Source organism: Echinops telfairi, unplaced genomic scaffold, assembly GCF_000313985.2.
Source record: "Echinops telfairi isolate 266 unplaced genomic scaffold, ASM31398v2 ScPeMD7_7458;HRSCAF=8496, whole genome shotgun sequence".
In the NCBI taxonomy this organism is placed as follows: Eukaryota; Metazoa; Chordata; class Mammalia; order Afrosoricida; family Tenrecidae; genus Echinops; species Echinops telfairi.
Genome location: NW_022111358.1, coordinates 28,574,045 through 28,592,729, shown reverse-complemented (window position 1 = coordinate 28,592,729; position 18,685 = coordinate 28,574,045). Strand labels below are relative to the sequence as shown.

Here is an 18,685-nt window from a genome sequence, read left to right as displayed (position 1 = left end):
GGGGGCAGTTCTACTCGGTCCTATCGGGTCGCTGTGAGTTGGGATCAGCTGCTTGCAATGAGTTGGACAGGAGCCTCTGTAGCAATAGTGGTTACGAGTTGGGCTGCGATTTACAAGGCTGGAATTCAAAACCAACAGGTGGTCCAAGAGAGAAAGAAGGGGCTTTCTACTCCCTTAAACATTTGCAGTCTCAGAAGCTCAAAGAAGCAGTTCTACCCCACCCGAAAGGGTCGCTGTGAGTCGGCATCGACTCCCTGGCGGTGAGTTGAGCTGAGTTATGAAAATGATGGAGAAGAAGCCATCATGTACGGCGCTGTTAGAAAGTGCTTCTAGACAAAGAACCGATAGCAATTTCTGTATAGATTTTTATCTGTTGAACTTAACTCACCTTTTTGTATGGACAAAAACAAGAAATATAAAATTGGATCACTTTTCCCCGCGAGAGGCCCTCAATTATCACAGAGAATCTTTGGTTGCTGGTAAAAGAAGAATTAAAGAGCTTACTTATCCCATCATCTGAAAAGTAGACCCCAAAACATGGGGAAGATTTAGAGATGCCAAGCATACCAAGCCACCATTAGTGGAGTTTAATGATTAGAAGATAATGACTCGGTGCCTTTGAAGGCTGACATGAAGCTCTGCTGGCAGTGACCAATAGCCATTGTGACGAGTCCTAATTTGACAACAAAACAACCTAAACCCCTTTTATGGAGTGAGGAAGGTGTCCCAGGTCATAAACACTTAAGTAATTAGACAGTTTTTATGGCGATTGCTGTATACTGAAACACAGGGAAAGAAATCTTGGTCATGGGCCAACGCCCAGGGAGGGGGGTATATAAGAGCCGGCTGCGAAGCGAGAAGCATTGAGACACCAGGACACTTCTCTTCCCAACCAAACCAAACCCCACTCCTGTCAACATGGCCTTCTGTGGAATCGCTTCCCAGCGCTGCTGCAGCGTCCCCACTGGTCCAGCCACCACCATCTGCTCCTCTGACAAGTGCTGCCGCTGCGGAGTCTGCCTGCCCAGCACCTGCCCCCATGACATCAGCCTCCTCCAGCCCACCTGCTGCGACCCCTGCCCCCCACCCTGCTGTGAGCCTGACACCTATGTGCCAACTTGCTGGCTGCTCCACTCTTGCCACCCAACTCCCGGGCTGTTTGGCATCGACCTGACGACCCACACTCAGCCTTGCTGTGAGAATCCCTGCGTGCCCAGCTGCTGTTAACCAGGGACATCTTTGCTGAACCTCAGTGATGTGGCTGCCGGCCAACGTACCAGCCACCTGACCTTCGACACTGGAGTCTGCCTACGTCAGTTCCCATGTGCTTTCACGAATCTGCTCCACGTCGCAATTCTTTGCCCCTGTGGGTAGAATTGGAGACTATCTTTCTGTCTTTGAAGCTACTTCTCTGCTCTGAGAGAAATACCTATTTTGACCAGTGAATAAACTTCATTCTGACTTAGCAAATATGGCCTTGTGACTACTTTGTCTCATGTTTCCACTTCAGGAAAGTGGAACCCCTGTCTAAACCTGAACAGTCACCGCTTATCACACCACCCAAGATTAACCTGATGGTAGAATTTCTTAACAACTAGATGCTGACCCTTTGTGAAATGTTGACATGTACAAAAATCCAGGCAGTCATGTGACACCAATGACTGTCCAGTCAGTTCTGACTCCTGGTAACCCCGTGTGCTTCAGCAACGAACTGCACCAAGGGCTTTCAGAGAGGGTGGCCTGTCAGGGTCAGACCACCAGGCCTTTCTTGGGAGGCACCTAACTTTCCAATGAGTAGCCAATGCTTACCTGTGCGCACCACCGCAGGACGTCCAGTCATTGCTTATTCAGCAGACACTGCTGAAGGCGTACGATGTGGTGAGCACTGCGTAGATGTCTAGGGAGTGCTTAACAGATATATCCTTCCTTTTAAAATTCATTGACATCTATTTTGCTTTCTTCTTTCGTCCACTAAAAGGGATCCGTTTGCTGGTGCACACAGACAATGTTGACCCCATTCATCCATGTCACCCATGGCATTTCAAGCTCAAAAGGGGACACCCCTGGGAAGGTCAATGTGCATATGGGTCTCCATACAGATACCTACACACACACACACACACACACACACACACACACCACAGAATCCACCATGAACTGCCAGATTTGAAAGTATAGCCAGTCTTCTCCTTAGCAGCAAGGATGATGAGATTTTTGAATCATGGACTCTGAGTAAGTTATCAGGAAAAGAAATTTTGGAGAAGGACATCATCCTTGGTAAAGTAGAGGGGCATCCCAAAAGAGGAAAACCCCCTGAGAGGAAGACCCCAACAAGGGGCTCCAACATAGCAACAATTGGGGGAATGGCCCAAGACCGGCAGGGCTTCCTTCGGTTAGACATGATGTCACTGTGAGTCAGAACCACCCCAGCAGCACCTACAAACACAATCCATATAAATACAAAGATGTATTTCTGTAGAGAGCGATGAATGCAAGCTTCACAACTCCTGTGAGAAAATTCTGTTGTTTTCTAACTCTATTGCTCCATGACTGTTTTGAAGCCCCCTCATATATTTACTGGAGAGAGATATAAATGTGTGTGTGTGTGTGTGTGTGTGTGTGGTGCATACACACTGGATCTATGTATATTCATCTCTTGAGATTTGTGATCTTCCATAACAATACACTTTGAAAGGACATTGGCACTGGGTGTATGCCTTGCTCCCCTGCATATGCTTGCTTTACATTAGTCATAACTACATTCACAAGTTTACTAGCCCAACTTATGTGTCATGTCATGCCATTAAAAAAGAAAAAAATTAAGCTATCAGTCAACAGTACAGTGTTCTCTAACCACCAGAAATGGTTAGTTTTTGATGCATAAACACACAAGTCCTCTCACAACAAAACTTTTACAACCTCCATTCATTTATCTTTTTGTTGTCCTGGAAAAGTCCAAATGCAGCTAAGTCCTTTGCAGAAAGTGCCCAGCGTGAAACCTCGTTGATTGTTTGCTTGGACTGGCCTTAGTCCTTTGGGCTGGCAACCTTTGTCTCAGCCTTGCTTCCCGCATCATCATCACCATGGGAATAATAACCTGAGCCTCATTTCTGTCTCAAGCTCAAGTGTGAAGATCAAATGTAAATACTTTGGCCCTCAGACAGAGTGCACTGGAAAGATGGATTCCTGTAGAGATAGTTGGCTTAAAATTTAACATCTGACCATCTGTTTTTAATTTTGACTCCTTTTTAACTTGTTCTAGTGTGTATCGCTTTCTGATTTTCTTTGGATTTAATATTCTCGGTGTTTTAAATGATATACATCACACACACCATTTGCAGTCTTGGAAGCCCACAGGGGTCGTTATGTACAGGGCCACTTGAGTGAGCATCAAGCCCAGGGCAGTGAGAAGTTGATGGAATGTTTCCCTTCTTCTTCTTATCCCGGCCCTAGCGCCAGGAGCGGATAACTGTGCTGCCTCCGTGTTCCGTGTGTGCATTTTCAGTCTTCCACCTGCCGAGTCAATTTCCTAGCCAAAAACCAAACCTACTGTTGTTATCAAATTGATTCCGAATCATAGTAACCCTTTAGGATAGAGTAAATCTTCCCCTTCGTGTTTCTCAGGCTATAACCCTTTACAGGATCAGGAAACTCCATCTTTCTCCTGCAGAGCGACTGGTGGCTTCAAACTGCTGACCTTTGGGTCAGCAGCCCAACACTTAACACCCGATACCAGTCACCCGGGCTCCTTAATCAATTCCCTATCGTAAATGCAAAGTGGTTTTTTCTATTGTTTGTTTCTTTCCTGACTAAACATGATTCAGAAACATTCAATAAATGCCAGTTACCTTTATTTTCTCTTCCCTAAATATCTATTTGACTCACTCCATTTATTTGAGGATGCAGGACACTAGAGAAATGCCGATGAAGAAGACACGGTCCCTGACTTTAAGTGGGTTGTGACCTTATCAAAAGAACTGATTTGAGTATATAAAGATACAGCAAATATACCCTCCTTCCCCCTCCCATCCCTTGTAACCATCAAAGAATGTGCTGACCTTTGATAACAGTAGTCGCATATAATATTTGTCCTTTTGTGACTGATTTACTTCACTCAGCTTAATATCCTCCAGGGTCACCTGTGTTATGAGGCATTTCACATATTAGTCATTATTGTCTAAGGCAATATGTAATAAGAGGGAGGTCAGCAAAAAATCATGTAGGCAAAGGAATATAGTTCAAGGAATACAAGAGTTAAAGGCAACAAAGATCAATACTACTACATATACAATTCTGTACGAACAATGATCTATGCACGGATGCATCAACAGACAGAACAGATGTGGGAAGGATAATGTCATTGTGCATACGGATAGATGTAGGTTTGACAGAGGATAGGTCTACATGTATTTACCTAGAGGGTTGCTATAAGTCAAAATCGACTTGAGGGTTGTGAGTTCATTTACCTGTGTTACACATGTCCGTGAGTATAGTAGGGCAGAGTGCAAAGAGTGATGAAAACTTCTTAGCCATAATCAAACTTCTTGCAGGAATGAGCCACTGGGCTGGGGGCCGAGAACTGTGATCTTGGGAATTACCAAGGTCAATTGGCCTAACACCATCCACAAAGACAATGCTCTAAGACAGAGGTTCTCAACCTGTGGGTTTCCACCCCTTTCGGGGTCGAATGACCCTTTCATAGGGGTCGCCTGGTTCATAACAGTAGCAAAATTACAGTTATGAAGTAGCAACAACAATAATTTTATGTTGGCGGGGGGGTCACCCCAACATGAGGAACTGTATGAAAGGGTCGTGGTATGAGGATGGTTGAGAACCGCCGTTCTAAGTCCCATTTTGGTGAGTTACAAGTAGGGTCTTAAAAGTTCGTGAGTAGGCATCTAGGGTGCAGCTAATCGCTTCTCCCTGCCCAGAGAAATACACGTGAAGCAAATAAGAGACCCGTGCAAGCAGGAGTCCAGTGCTAACAGGCCAGATGAATCTCAGCTTCCGAGACCCTGAGATAAGAAGCGCTGGCTGATGCCCAGCTACAATGACTGACCACCTGAAAGGGATTCCATCAGAAGAGCCTAGAGAGAGCAGGAGAAAAAATATATAGAGAACAAAATTCATAGCCATAAAAAAGACTAGGGTTCTTTGTTGATGGAACACAAAACTATGGCCCTGTAATCACCCTTGAGGCCTGGAATGCGTTTGATGGTTCAATTCTCAACCCAACCCCTAACAGCCTGATAAGGTAAATGAGAACACGGAGGAGGTAGACATGCCTTAGAATAACCAGCCGTTTGAGGTGAAAAAAGGACAGCATTTGCCCAAGGACGAAGTTGTAAAGGCAGGAAGGATGGAGAACGGAGGAGGAATGGGAACAGGAGGAAGCTCGAGAAGGGGTGTCACGATGGGGGAATTTCCACCAAGGACATGACATAAAACGCCCATGAGTTATTAAGCGGGAAGTTGATTTGCTATGTAAGCCTTCACCGACTTCTCCATAAGAGGGTTTTGGTGGTTGTTTGGTTAAGGCACAGTAAAATTCTATGGGGCCAATAAAATGATTTACCGGTAATTTTTTTAAGTGCTATGGGTACCTATGGGTGTTATTTGAGGCTCGAGTTGAAATATTGAAGGACTCTGTGGGTAAAATATTAAACAGTGCAAGAAGCATCAAAAGAAGATGGAAAGAACAAGAATCCTTGTACCAAAAGAACTCATCGGCATTCAACCATTTCAGAGGGTAGCATATGATCGAGAACAAGTCATATTAAAGAAGTGTACACTGCACGGAAGGTGTTGGCCAAAAGTAAGACTCCAGGAACTGATGGAAGACCAATTGGAATGTTTCCATCAGCTGATGAAGCACTAATTTATCTATGCCCCCAAAATGTGGGCAAAAACTACCTAGGCAACAGACTAGAAGATACACATATTTGTGCCTATTCAAAAAAAGTTGACCCAACAGAATGAGGAAATGACTGCACAGTATCTTTAATATCACAACAAAGTAAGGTTTTGCTGGCGACCCTTCAAAAATAGATGCAGCAGTGCATTGTTGACCGGGAGCTTTCAAAAATTCAGGAGATGGAGCGGAGTGAGCGGTCTCATTGCTGATGTCAGATGGATTGGGGCTGAAAGCAGAAAATATCAGAGAGATCTTTACTTGCGGTTCATTGACTATGCAAAGACATGTGACTATACGGAGCATAAAGAGCTACAGAGGACGCTGCAACCCGTGGGCACTCCGGAATTTTGAAAGGACCAAACCTGCCAGAAGAACAAAGGAATCTGTCTTGGAAGAAGTACAACCAGAATGCTCACGTACTTTGTACATGTTAGCCGGAGAGGCCCATCCCTGAAGAAAGACATCATGCTTGGTGAAGCACAAGGGTTAGGGGGAAACGTGGAAAACTCAGTAAAATGAATTGACCCAATGCCTGTCACAGCGCCTCAGATGTACCATGAACTGGGAGGAGAACCCAGGACCTGGCAGGTGTCGGCTCTGTTGTACGTGGGATCGCTACGAGTAGGACCTGGCTTGACAGCACCTACCAGCACAAGTTACGGGGTGTGAAAAGGTACAAAGGACCCACAAAAGGCTCATTCTAACAAGAGTGAGAGCTGAAAATAGAGGCTGATCAGTCTCAACGTCATTGGTTTCTTTGTCTGAAATGTCCTTGCCTCTCTGGTAAGCATTTCTGATACCAAACGATTAGCCCCGTGCTCCATGAAGACCGCGCTGGCCACTTCATGACTCGTTCATTGTAGTTCCTGTTACCATAATCCTCATGGTACCCAGAGAAGAAACTACCATTTAGCATGGGCTCTATTGTTTCATACCTAATGCTAAATGGTTTTCATAAGTAATCTCACTTAATATTTAGTTAACGTTTATATTAAGACTATAATAGGTAATTATTATTTTCCCAGAATTTATAATTGAGATAACTGAAGCCCAAAGAAACTAAGTCACTTGCTCTAGTTCTCACAGCTTGAAAGTTAAATCAGGAGTTAAACCTAACTCCAAACTCCTTCTATTACGTCAAGTACCTAATTATATGTTGTTGGGGTCACATGCGATGAGACTTCTAACCTCTTCCATCAGACTGTGTACTTTTTCTGATCCCACCATTCTGCTCAGAACCTAAAACAAAAGCCCCAACCAGTTGCCATCGAGCTGATTCTCCCTCGGGGTGACCGGGTAGCACAGAGCAGAAGTCCCCGACCGGGCTCACAGGGAGCAATCGTTCCAGAAGCAGACTTCCAACGCTTTATCCAGAGGGACGGCTGGTAGATTCTAGCTTCCAACCTCTCAGACACCAGGTGGTCACTGCACCAGAGATCCTTGTTCAGAACATAAGTACTTAATCAATATTTGATTCATTATGAATGAATTTATTGATCAGTGCCCTTTATTGTACCTATATACTAGCTTTAGCTATGACCGTTAACCCTATAATTAAATTGAAATGTTTGGAATGTTTTTTTTTTTAAAAAAACGAGATAGATTATTGACTTCAGTAATGGTTTTTTAAAATGGAGCAGGTGGGCTGGTAGTTTGGTTTTGTTCTTCAGATGGGAGAACTTTTCATGCTGCTTGGCAAAGAAATGAAAGTTCCTTTTTTAGCCAAAATATATTCTCATCGACCTCTGCTTACTCTGTTCCCACATGTAGTGAAAACTACCAAACTCCCTTGTAAGATTGAGGGGAGGGGGTCACTTAAGTCTATATATAATTGCACATTTATGAAAAGAGTAGATTGGTGCGTAAATTATCTGTCAAGTCTCTGAACTTCCCGATCAAGGTCATGCTGCTGATCTTTAATATTCATGCATGCACGCAAATCCATGAATAAATAGCAAGATGAATCTACTGGGGGGAAATCCTATAGGTTTTGATTTCTCAAATATCTGTATACAAGATATGCATTTAAAAAGGATCGTGTCTTTTCAAGTTCTCAGAGACTTGCTTGTTTACACTCAGCTGTAATCATATGTAAGAACAAAATCTGACAGGTAAAAAAGAAGAGAGTCTTGGTAGATGCACATGGATTGACATGTGATTGAGTCAACGGAGACGCCATTTTGAAACTGCAACAGGAAACAAGTTTGAATGTAGCCACCCAACCAAACAAAGCTAGAGGAGAGTTTATGAATAAGAAGTTAGTGAGTTATTTGTGGGGGACTCTACGGACAATAACAAGGAAACCTTCGGAGAGATAGAAGCCATGTCCCCTGAGACAGATGGATATAAAAGACTCACAGAGGACAACTCGGTAGAAGAAAATCCTCCTTTGCAACATCAACCTGATGATCCGCTGCCATCGTGTCTTGCTGTGAGTCTCCTCCCCAAGAATGCTGTACCGTCCCCACTGGCCCCGCCACCACCATCTGCTCCTCTGATGTATGCTGTCGCTGTGGAGCCTGCCTGCCCAGCACCTGTCCCCATGAGCTCAATCTTCTTGAGCCCACCTACTGTGACACCTGCCCTCCACCCTGCTGTGCGCCCGACTCCTATATGCCATCGTGCTGGCTACTCAACAACGGCCACCCGACTCCAAACCTGAGCGGGATCTCTGTCACAACCTGCATCCAGCCCCGGGAGTGCGAACCACCTTGCTGTTAGTCAAAGAGGAGCACAGACCCTTCCCCCACTGCCCCGAGAATCTTCAACTGTCATCAAGGGCTGTGCTGAACATGGTATACACTGGGAAGCTCTGAACGAAAATGCGCTGACTTTAGTTTTGCCGAAGGACTTTTTTTTCTTCATATTTTTGAGGGCTGAGTTCAAATGGGAAGTGGGAAAAGTACTACTATGGACCACCTGACTTGAAAACTAAATAAACACGGCTCCCCAAACTATGCACCGTCTCAGTGTTTAAGACCATAATTATGCAGTGACTCCTGACACGCGTGCATCATAAGCCTATAAATAAATCCAGCAGAATTACACTTTCTGATGACATCAACATAAATCTCATAGCTCAAAGAAGAGCTCATAGGGATATTTAAATACCTGGACAAATTGTCTACCAGTCAAATATCCTAGGCTTCTTTAGATTCCTTTTTAAATTCCAAATTCAGTATATAATTTTTATTTTTCCTGTCTCTTTCAGTAACTTTAACTTTACATATTTCCTTAAAGAGGCTGAAAAACAGAAACATTGAAACTGGGCTTGCTCTAAGAAGAAACTCTCAGAATGGAGTTGAGCTTCATTTCTTATTGTCTCTTAGGTGGAAGTTCAGAGGCAAAACTGACAAATCTAGAGGACTTAAATGGAACAAACCACTCTGATTAGATAGAGCTAGTTGAGATGGCTTTTCTAAAATATATATTTTTTGTTATTCTAATCTGTATTTCAGTTTAATCAAATCCAATCAATGTTCATCAAACACCTACTATGTGCCAGGATGTGTTCTAGGGGCTTGAGAGAGACAGCAAAGATCATGCTAACCACTTTCAAGGGTCGTAGATAGTGAGGAAGACACGTTTAAATGATAGACTATCTAAAGAACAGAGTGAAACAAGGGCGGCATGAAAGTACGCAGCAGCACGTGTTGGGAGAAGAGAGAAAAGAATAGAAACACGAAGACATCATCACCAAGTTCCTCTAGGAAGCCTGCCCAAGTTTGAGCTTCAGTAATGACCGTAATTTGGAAGGTCGAGAATTAGTGAAGGGTATTTTGGGCCAAAGAAACAATACGAGGAAGGACACATGTGCAAAGCACCTATGAGATTTTGTTTGATGTGACCAGTGCTAAACACCAATAACTGAGCAAACATCAAACTAACTTTACCAGTAAGTCCTTCATATATAAAATGTATGAGGCTTAACAATGGCTTTTAATGACACCAGCATTTTACACTTATTTGTTGAAGTCAGCTTTGTCCTCTCATAAACAGAGTATTCTATTTCTCTCTGATGCAGTCGTTCTCAACCTGTGGGTCGTGACTCCCTTTGGGGGTCGAACGACCCTTTCACAGGGGTTGCCCAATTCATAACAGCAGCAAAATGATAGTGATGAAGTAGCAACGAAAATAATTTTATGGTTGGGGGTCACCACCACATGAGGAACTGTATTAAAGGGTCACGGCATTAGGAAGGTTGGGAACCACTGCTCTAATGTCTTGTCAGACCTACCAAGGAATCAGTACCATGTGTTTATTCAGCAGTCATTCTCCATGCACAAATTACTGTGTCATTTAGACTCTACAATTGAAGTTTGGTTGGGGAGGAAAGTAAAGATGTTGGAATCAGGGAGTATTACACACCGGACATTATCCAGTATAATCTCTTCATCTACCAACTCTGGAACTATAAAGTAAGGCCAACAGAGTTGAAGAATGTTGTATATGGCATTCTTCCATGGAATTTATAACCTAAGTGAAGACTCAAGATATGAAAGCAAATCAGCATGTAAAGTAGGGAGTGAGTCAGTGAAACATTTTCATTAATCTCACAGTCCTACATCCTTTTGGATTAGATTTCTTTCCATAATCCATTGTTTTTCTGAAAAGACGATCAAATACAAAATTTATAGTTTCTCCTTTCAGTTCCTTTTTCATCTTGGGGGTAACAGGGCAGTAACCCTCTCATGGGCAGGGTATTGTTTATGTGTCCACAGGAAAGGGAGAGAGGGTCCAGACCTCAACTCGGTGTGCCAAGACATAAAGGTAACATACTGGCGTGAAGCAGCAAACTAACAGAGAGGACTGCTCAGCTGGCCCCAATCCTAGCTATGTGGACCCCCTCCCCAGAAGAATACACTACAGAGGACAGCACTGAAGATATAGACTTAGGAGCAGGACTTGGTACCTCATCAGACTCGATCAGAAAATGCTCATAAGGGTCAACAGACAGAGTTTTGTTTTTTTGTATGTTATTTTTTTTGCATGTCTATCTATATAAGATAGGCAGAATAAACAATCTGGAGAAGAAAACAGTGGGACTAATGATTCCGGGACTACAGGGGACCGGGAGGGGGTAGGGCGGGGGAGCCAACAAACCCGAGGACAAGAGAACAACAAGTGATCTAAAAGTGATGGCAAGGAGAGTGTAGAATGCCTGCTGGGGTTTGATCAAGTGCAATGTAGCCGAGAGGAATTACTGAGAGCCGATTGAAGGCTGAAGGCCAAACATCATAATGGGATAGGAGGAAAGTGAAAGTAAATAGAGGAAAGAACTAGGAGGCAAAGGACATTTATAGAAGCATAAATACAAGTACGTACATATGTAAATATATATAACAATAGGGATATAGGCCTATGTACATATATTTATATGTTGAGTATTAAAGTAGCAGACAGACATTGGGCCTCTACTCAAGCTCCTCCTTCAATGCAAGAACACTTTGTTCTAATAGCTCGGCATTCTTCCCGACACAATCACTGAAGACAAAATGGGTGCATGAGCAAACGTGGTGAAGAAAGCTAATGGTGCCCGGCTATCAAAAGATATAGCATCTGGGGTCTTAAAGGCTTGAGGTTAAATAATCAGCCATCTAGCTGGGAAGCAGCAAAGTCCTCATGGAAGAAGCACAACACCCTGTGTGCTCATGAGTTGACAGGATCAGGTATCAGGCATCAGAAGACCCAAAACAAACAATCATATCAATGTGAAGGAGGTGGGTCATAGTGGAGACCCAAAGCCCATCTGTAGACAATTGGACATCCCCCACAGAAGGGTTACAAGGAAGGGATGAGCCAGTCAGGGTGCAGTATAGCACTGATGAAACATACAACATTCTTGTAGTTCTTTAATGCCTTCCCCCCTCCACTATCATGACCCCAGTTCTATCTTACAAATCTGGCTAGACCAGAGCATGTACGCTGGTACAGATAAGAGCTCCTAACACATGGAACCCAGGACAGATAAACCTCTCAGAAACAGTAGTGGGAGTAGGGACACCATGAGCGTAGGGGAAGGTGGGGGTAGAAAAGGGGAACCAATCGCAATGAGTGATATATAACATACACCCAGGGTGACAAACACCAGAAACATGGGTTAAGGGAGACAGTGGATGGTGGAAGATGTAAAATAATAATAATTTATAAATTATCAAGAGTTCACAAGGGTGGAAAGGTGGTGGTGGGGGAAATGAGGAGCTGATACCAAGGGCTCAAGTAGAAAGAAAATGTTTTGGAAATGATGATGGCAACATATGTGCTTGACACAATGGATGTATGGGTTGTTATAAGAGCTGTGAGAGCCCCCAAGAAAATGATTTTTTTAAGTATATGAATGGAATGAAAATGAATGAAGACCAAGGTAGTTTTCTTTTCATTGTATGTTTAGTGAAGTGTTGCAATGAAGTGGATCTTTTATTTCAGAGAATTTATATTTTGTCTCACTAGAAGACTGGTGTCCCGAGGAGAATAAAGACTCTTCAAAAAACATAGAGCAATACAATTTTCAAAAATCCACTGAGGAGTTATTAAGAAAAGGATTGCTTCGTCTATAGCATTCTGTACACTAGAACCTGAATTAAGCAACCAACCAACCAGATAAATATGTCTGAGATGCACATAGCTATATGCTATACTCATCTATAAGTAGCCATCTCCTTGTTGACGTTACTGGGTAGAAAATGCCCCTATTAATCACGTGAGTCACTAGTTCTGATATTAGTAATTTTGAAAAATTACATCATGCTATGCATATTATTCAAAACTTAAAAACAAAAAATGACAAGAAGCGTTTAGCCTTAGAAACTACAGCTGAATTGTCACTTAAAGGGATTACTCATAAATCATGACAGTTTTTTAGCAGGCCAGGACCCTCTGAAGGTAAAATGTGACCATCTTGTGACCAAAAGATGACAGATCAATGAGTCAAAAGCACCATTTAAGGAAGCTTAGAATTCTTAATGGGCAAGCAAATGCCAAACTGATCAAAGGATCTAGATTTTTTTTAAAGTGTCATAAACAAAAATAAGGATAGGAATCTTTCGGGTTGGACCAACACCCATTAGGGAGGGTATATAAGACTCTCAAGGTAAGAGGAGACATTTGCCCCACAGACACCTCATCTTTCTTCCCAAGAACCCCAAAGCAGCTCAGATCCCCACCGCCATGGTGTTTTGTGCTCCCCGCTGCTGCAGCATCCCCACCGGCCCGGCCACCACCATCTGCTCCTCTGACAAGTGCTGCCGCTGCGGAGTCTGCCTGCCCAGCACCTGCCCACACACAACCTGGCTGCTCGAGCCAACCTGCTGTGACAACTGCCCCCCACCCTGCCACATCCCTCAGCCCTGTGTGCCCACCTGCTTCCTGCTCAACTCCTGCCATCCAGCCCCAGGCCTGGAGACCTTCAATCTCACCACCTTCACTCAGCCCTGCTGTGACCCCTGCCTCCCAAGCTGCTGATCAGCCAGGACTTCTTGGTCTGTGCTGGACAACAGAGACCCCAGGAGTTGTCTAGTCCGTGTTTACCTGCCTCAGCGGTGTATCACAGGCCCCTCAAATATGAAAAACCCAGTCCTTTTTATTTTAATGAAAAGGAAACCAAGATATTTCATCATGGTTACTTAGCTGAATGATTATTTTGGTTTATTGGGGCAGATGAGTATCAACTATTATCAAAAAAAATCTTTAAGACTTCAAATTATATTTTCTTTATCATGCTGTTACTTGGATCTTATTTCTAGTATTGTCTGTTTCCATAAAGGTAAAAATATTTCTTCATGGGCTTTCCAATAAACTTTATTTCTCTGGCAGGAAATGTTGTTTGTTCAGAGTTTTTGGTATATTTCTCTCACTAAAAAAAATAAAGACAAGTAGAAGGTAATCAACTTTATTTTAAAAGAGAAACTATTCAAGGAAGGACTTGGCATGACCTTGCTAACTTTAAATTGTCCAATGTGTTCACCCTCTCTTCTACCCTGTTTCTCAGACAAACACAATTTGGGACACGTCAATAATTAGTTACTTACACTGTCCTAGGCAAATCACTTTGTATTCATTTGGTCGCTACACCAGTATCAAGTGAGGAGAAAAATTAAACCCTGATGAGTCATTCAGCATTCTCCAAGTCGTAAAGTTAGTACCTAAGACCAGAATGAAATCTCTTGTATTTCCAAAACCGGTGAGTAGTACTTTCTGCCACATAGCATACAGCCTCAAATATTGATAGAAGCTGAATACAGTAGGGTATTCAGTTAAAATATTCAGAGAAATGAAGGATGAGATTCTTGAACCATCCCATCTAACAGTAATAGATCTAATTGTAATCGACCCAGTGACTGAGGTGATACGGTATTCCATTTAAGATCGGGGTCCTTTAGGGGGCTTGCCAATTTTGACTTCATTTTTCCTTAGAGAGAACCCAAAGAGGTCCATTTTAATAGGACGATATTAGGAGCCTATTTTTCCCTTGTCACCATAACTCAGTGCGGTAGGAGAATTCTCCCGCAGTACTCAATAGAATGACAACACTTCTCAGTGATGTCCTGAGAGTTAGGGTGAACACCCTGATTAAACATGCCGACCCACTTTGTTTTACCTTCCAGACATTATCCCTCAGCCAGCCTAGAGACTGCATACGTGTGTGTGTGTGTGTGTGTTCATGAGGGTGTATGTACACGTGTATATCTCAAGTCAAAATCTAAAATCCACTGTGCTGCAGGAAAACCAAAAGAATTATTGGGGGGGGGCGGGCTGAGGGGTGGGGTGGAAGGACAAGAAAAGGCAGCCCAGTCTCTCCAGAGAGGGATTCCACAGAGGTTTATAGTAGTGACCTTGTGAGGAGACAGAACTTAGAAGTCATGGAGTAGGTGAATCTACACCTAGGGTACCATCAACGAGGGGTTGAATCCTTTTCATCATTCATCTGGCCAAAATTTCTTGAGTGCTTTCTCTGTGCCAGCACCACATCTCTCTAGGAGACTGAGGATAGAAGAAATGTTAATGATTAAAGTGTCCCCAAATCTGCTGAAAGAAACCAACAGTCAATTCTAATCAGAATATATGTGTGGCTTTATTTGTTATATAACTACAGTTTTAATATTTTTTCATTTTATTGGGGGCTCGTACAATGCTTATCACAATCCATACATACATCAATTGGGTCGGGCACATTTGTACATTTGTTGCCCTCATCATTCTCAAAACATTTGCTTTATACTTGAGCCCGTGGTATCAGCTCCTCATTTTTCCCTTCTTCCCCCCTCCCCCTCCCTCATGAACCCTTGATAATTTATAAATTATTATTACACTGTCCAATGTCTTCCTTCACCTACTTTTCTGTTGTACGTCCACCAGGGAGGAGGTTATATGTAGATCCTTGTAATTGGTTCCCCCTTTCTACCCCACCTTCCCTTCACCCTCCCAGTATCACCACTCTCAGCACTGGTCCTAAAGGGATCATCTGTCCTGGATTCCTTGTGTTTCCAGTTCCTATCTGTACCAGTGTACATCCTCTGATCTAGGAGGAGTTGTAAGGAAGAATTGGGATCATGATAATGGTGGAGGGAGGAAACATTTAAGAATTAGAGGAAAGTTATATGTTTCATTGTTGCTACACTGCACCCTGAAAGCTGTGTGTCGCCCCCTCTGCCCAGGGCAGGAAGAACACTGCAGCATGCAAGCACACAGCAAGGGCAACTACAGCCATATCTCGCGGCTGAGGGTCAGGAGTGGGGTTCCCTATGGAAGGACTTTGAACTGCTCCAGCTAAACATCAAAAATGAATAGGCAGGAGAACACACGGGAGTCACCTTTTGAGACGGAGGAAGCAGCTTAGTCAGTCAAGCAGGCCTTAGAGAGCTTGGATATCCCAGTTCCAGGAATGGCTGGGGTGATGGCTACATTCAAGACGGGAGAAGAAGAAGATGAAGCAAGATGAAGCAAAAGAGAGACACACAAAGACCTGGCTTGGAACTGAAGCCACAAAGCAATGAAAGATATGCAACCTGGGACTGATCTTCATGTTACATGGCTGTTGCTTCTGACTGTCAATCTTGTGTTTGCATCTTTACTCTCCCCTCACATCCTGACTATCTGGGAACAGAGTACACCCACTGCTGCCAAGTCAACTTGGCCTCATCTCTCTCCTGGGGAACACCTGGTGGGTTCTGACAGCTGACCTTTTGGTTAGCAGCCCAAAGCCTAACACACTGCATCACCAGGGCCCTGGGCTATAGAGATGGGTACTTAAAACCAGGCAGGTTCTTGGGGAAGGAGGAGTGTGTGGATTCTCACCACGATCAAATCAAAATCCACCAAACGTTTCCTTCCCCTGAAAGGAAATGTGCTCTTTGTATAGGAAGATGCACTGCATTTATTACATCTGACCCCGATGTTAAACTTCATTTTGAACCACATAAAAGGGAGCTCAATCCTCACAGGGCCTGTGTTTAGCTTTTCACAAGGCAGTCCCCTGGTCACACAGGTCAATGATTTCCCCTCCCTGGCTGAGAATTACTATCCAGGCTTATCAGAAAAGGAGAGTACTTCCCGGATCTCTTAGACCACTGAGGACAGTTAACTTTTAATAGAGACTTATAAACCTTATGAATAAAAACGGATGGGCTCATTATCATACATTTGTTATTTTATGAGTTGCTGCTAATCTGTAACCTCAAGTCTTATTTCTGTTTAGAGAAGCATAGTGCTCCACAGAAAACTCTGTCCGTATGGAACGGTCTCCGAGAACTAGTGCCCTCCAGATCAGAGGTGTCTAGGCATATTTAAAAGAGAAGGAGATGGTAAAGGGTCATGAGAAGCCCCGGGTTTAAAGGATGATTGAACCACAGTTGAGTGGTTTGAGGTGGCCAGCAACACACCCCATGACAAGACGAACTCTGGTAAGTTGATGCTGACTCATAGCGACCCTATAGGACACATGGAACTAGTCCGGTGGCCTTCTCAGACTATAACTCTTTATAGGAGTGGAAAGTACCATCTTTCTCCAGGGAGTGGCTGGTGGTTTCGAACTGCTGACATTATGGTGGGCAGCCCAACTCGTAACCACTATGCCATCAGAGCTCCTCAATCATCCTGGACTCCCTCTTACATATTAAATAGGACTAAGGCCTGGAACTAGAAATGAAGTCTTTCCTGCCACCCCTTCTCCCCCACCCCCGCCCCCTCCCCCCAAAAAGCCTCTGCCATCAAATTGCTCATGATGCACAGCTACCCTATACAGGGTTTCCAGGGCTATAAATCTTTATGGGAACAGATAGCCTCATCTTTCTCCCTAGGAGTGGTTGATGGGTTTGAACAGACAACCTTGGGCATAGCAGTTCAACACTTACTCAACAAGGCCACCATCAATGTCCAATGAAAAATGGTGTCACATGACTAGCTCTAAATACAATGAAAATAATTAAATTTCATTTTTGCTGGTACAATTTGCAGACTTTAAAAATAAAATATGTAAACACAGTAGGTGTGGCTCTAAATAAATAAAGCCATATTAGAGGGTAGTGTAGCAAGTATTTAGCAGAATTATTAGGACAAATGTTAATGACCAATATTGAAGGCCTTTATCATTTATTGATATACTCCTCTCCAAAATGGTTTCATTTACATTCCCACCAACTCTGTTGAAGGTAAATTATCTCGCTCAGTATAAATGATCTAGCTAGCTAGCTATCCATCTCCTTGACGCATGCACACAACGGGGAGTGGGGTGGAGGGGAGAGAAGCCAGCAGATCGAGAATGAGGACATATGCATACAGAATCCCAGGAACTCCAAGGATTTCTGGCAGTAGAAGCTATCAGAAGCTGCAGTCGACCAGGCAGGACTAAACTGTGCTCAAGCAGAACCTGTCCACAGACCTACAGCAGTCATTTGAGCAGAGCAAGGGGGTGGCTCGAGGCTTAAAATCAGGAAAGGCATGTGTCAGGGTTGTACACAAATTGAGAACTAGGCCCTGAATGTGCACTTGTGTGTTCACTTGCTATGTCCGTTTGTATACTTATCCATGTGTCTTACCATGGCACATCCTGTTACTGTGAGCTAGAAGCTATACTACCGGAGTTTTAAATGCCGGCAGGTTCACCCGGACTTTAGCAAAGCTTCTGAACTAAGAAAGACTGGAAGGGTGAAATAGGCAGAACAATGAGGTGCTGAAAGTGCTGTGGAATCGCTGTGGAGGATGAGCCCCGCAGGTTGGAGGGCACACAAGACATGACTGAGAAAGGGAATAAGTAACTGAAACAGGATGGCAAACAGGAAGGCTTCCCTTTTGTTGGATTCTTTTGGTACGCCTACAAGGGAGACCAGTCGACATGACCAGTCTTCAAGTTCAGATCCCGGCCACTGATGTCAAAGATGGACCAACGTCTGCAGCCTGAAATCGACCAGTCCCTGGTGATTATCATGCAAAGATTGGAACAAAGGAGGACAGTCAGGAGTTGGAAAATATGATCTTGCTGGAGGAAACAAACAAACAAACAATCCTCGCGAACGGACAGATAAGCAACATCCTGGTAAACCCATGGGCTCTGCAGTCAAGAGATCAAAAGGCATCGATTGAACTGGGGCGAGCAGCAGCAAAGGGCCTCTTTCTGAGCTGACTGCAACTCCTAGCAGCCCTGCAGGACAGCCTAGAACTGCCCCCGTGAGTTTCCAGGCTTTCCCTCGATGGGCATGGAAAGCCTCATCTTTCTCCTGAGGAGAGGACGGTGGATTCCAACTGCTGGCCTTGAAGTGAGCACTAGCCATCAGGACT

General features: G+C 43.8%; 2 protein-coding genes across 2 annotated transcripts; both read left to right on the top strand.

The window, feature by feature from the left end:
- Window positions 1-918: 918 nt before the first annotated feature.
- Window positions 919-1,227, top strand: LOC101647543 (keratin-associated protein 3-1). Its single transcript, XM_004707146.1, has one exon. The coding sequence runs from the start codon at window positions 919-921 to the stop codon at window positions 1,225-1,227; it is 309 nt and encodes a 102-aa protein (XP_004707203.1).
- An 11,854-nt stretch (window positions 1,228-13,081) lies between these two features.
- On the top strand, window positions 13,082-13,375 carry LOC101654106 (keratin-associated protein 3-3-like). The gene has a single exon (XM_004707459.1). It carries the CDS (start codon window positions 13,082-13,084, stop codon window positions 13,373-13,375), a length of 294 nt encoding a protein of 97 aa, XP_004707516.1.
- Window positions 13,376-18,685: the final 5,310 nt, after the last annotated feature.

Excerpts from the sequence above, each read along its gene's own strand:
- LOC101654106 (XM_004707459.1), top strand. The coding sequence starts at position 13,082 with ATGGTGTTTTGTGCTCCCCGCTGCTGCAGCATCCCCACCGGCCCGGCC.
- LOC101647543 (XM_004707146.1), top strand. The coding sequence starts at position 919 with ATGGCCTTCTGTGGAATCGCTTCCCAGCGCTGCTGCAGCGTCCCCACT.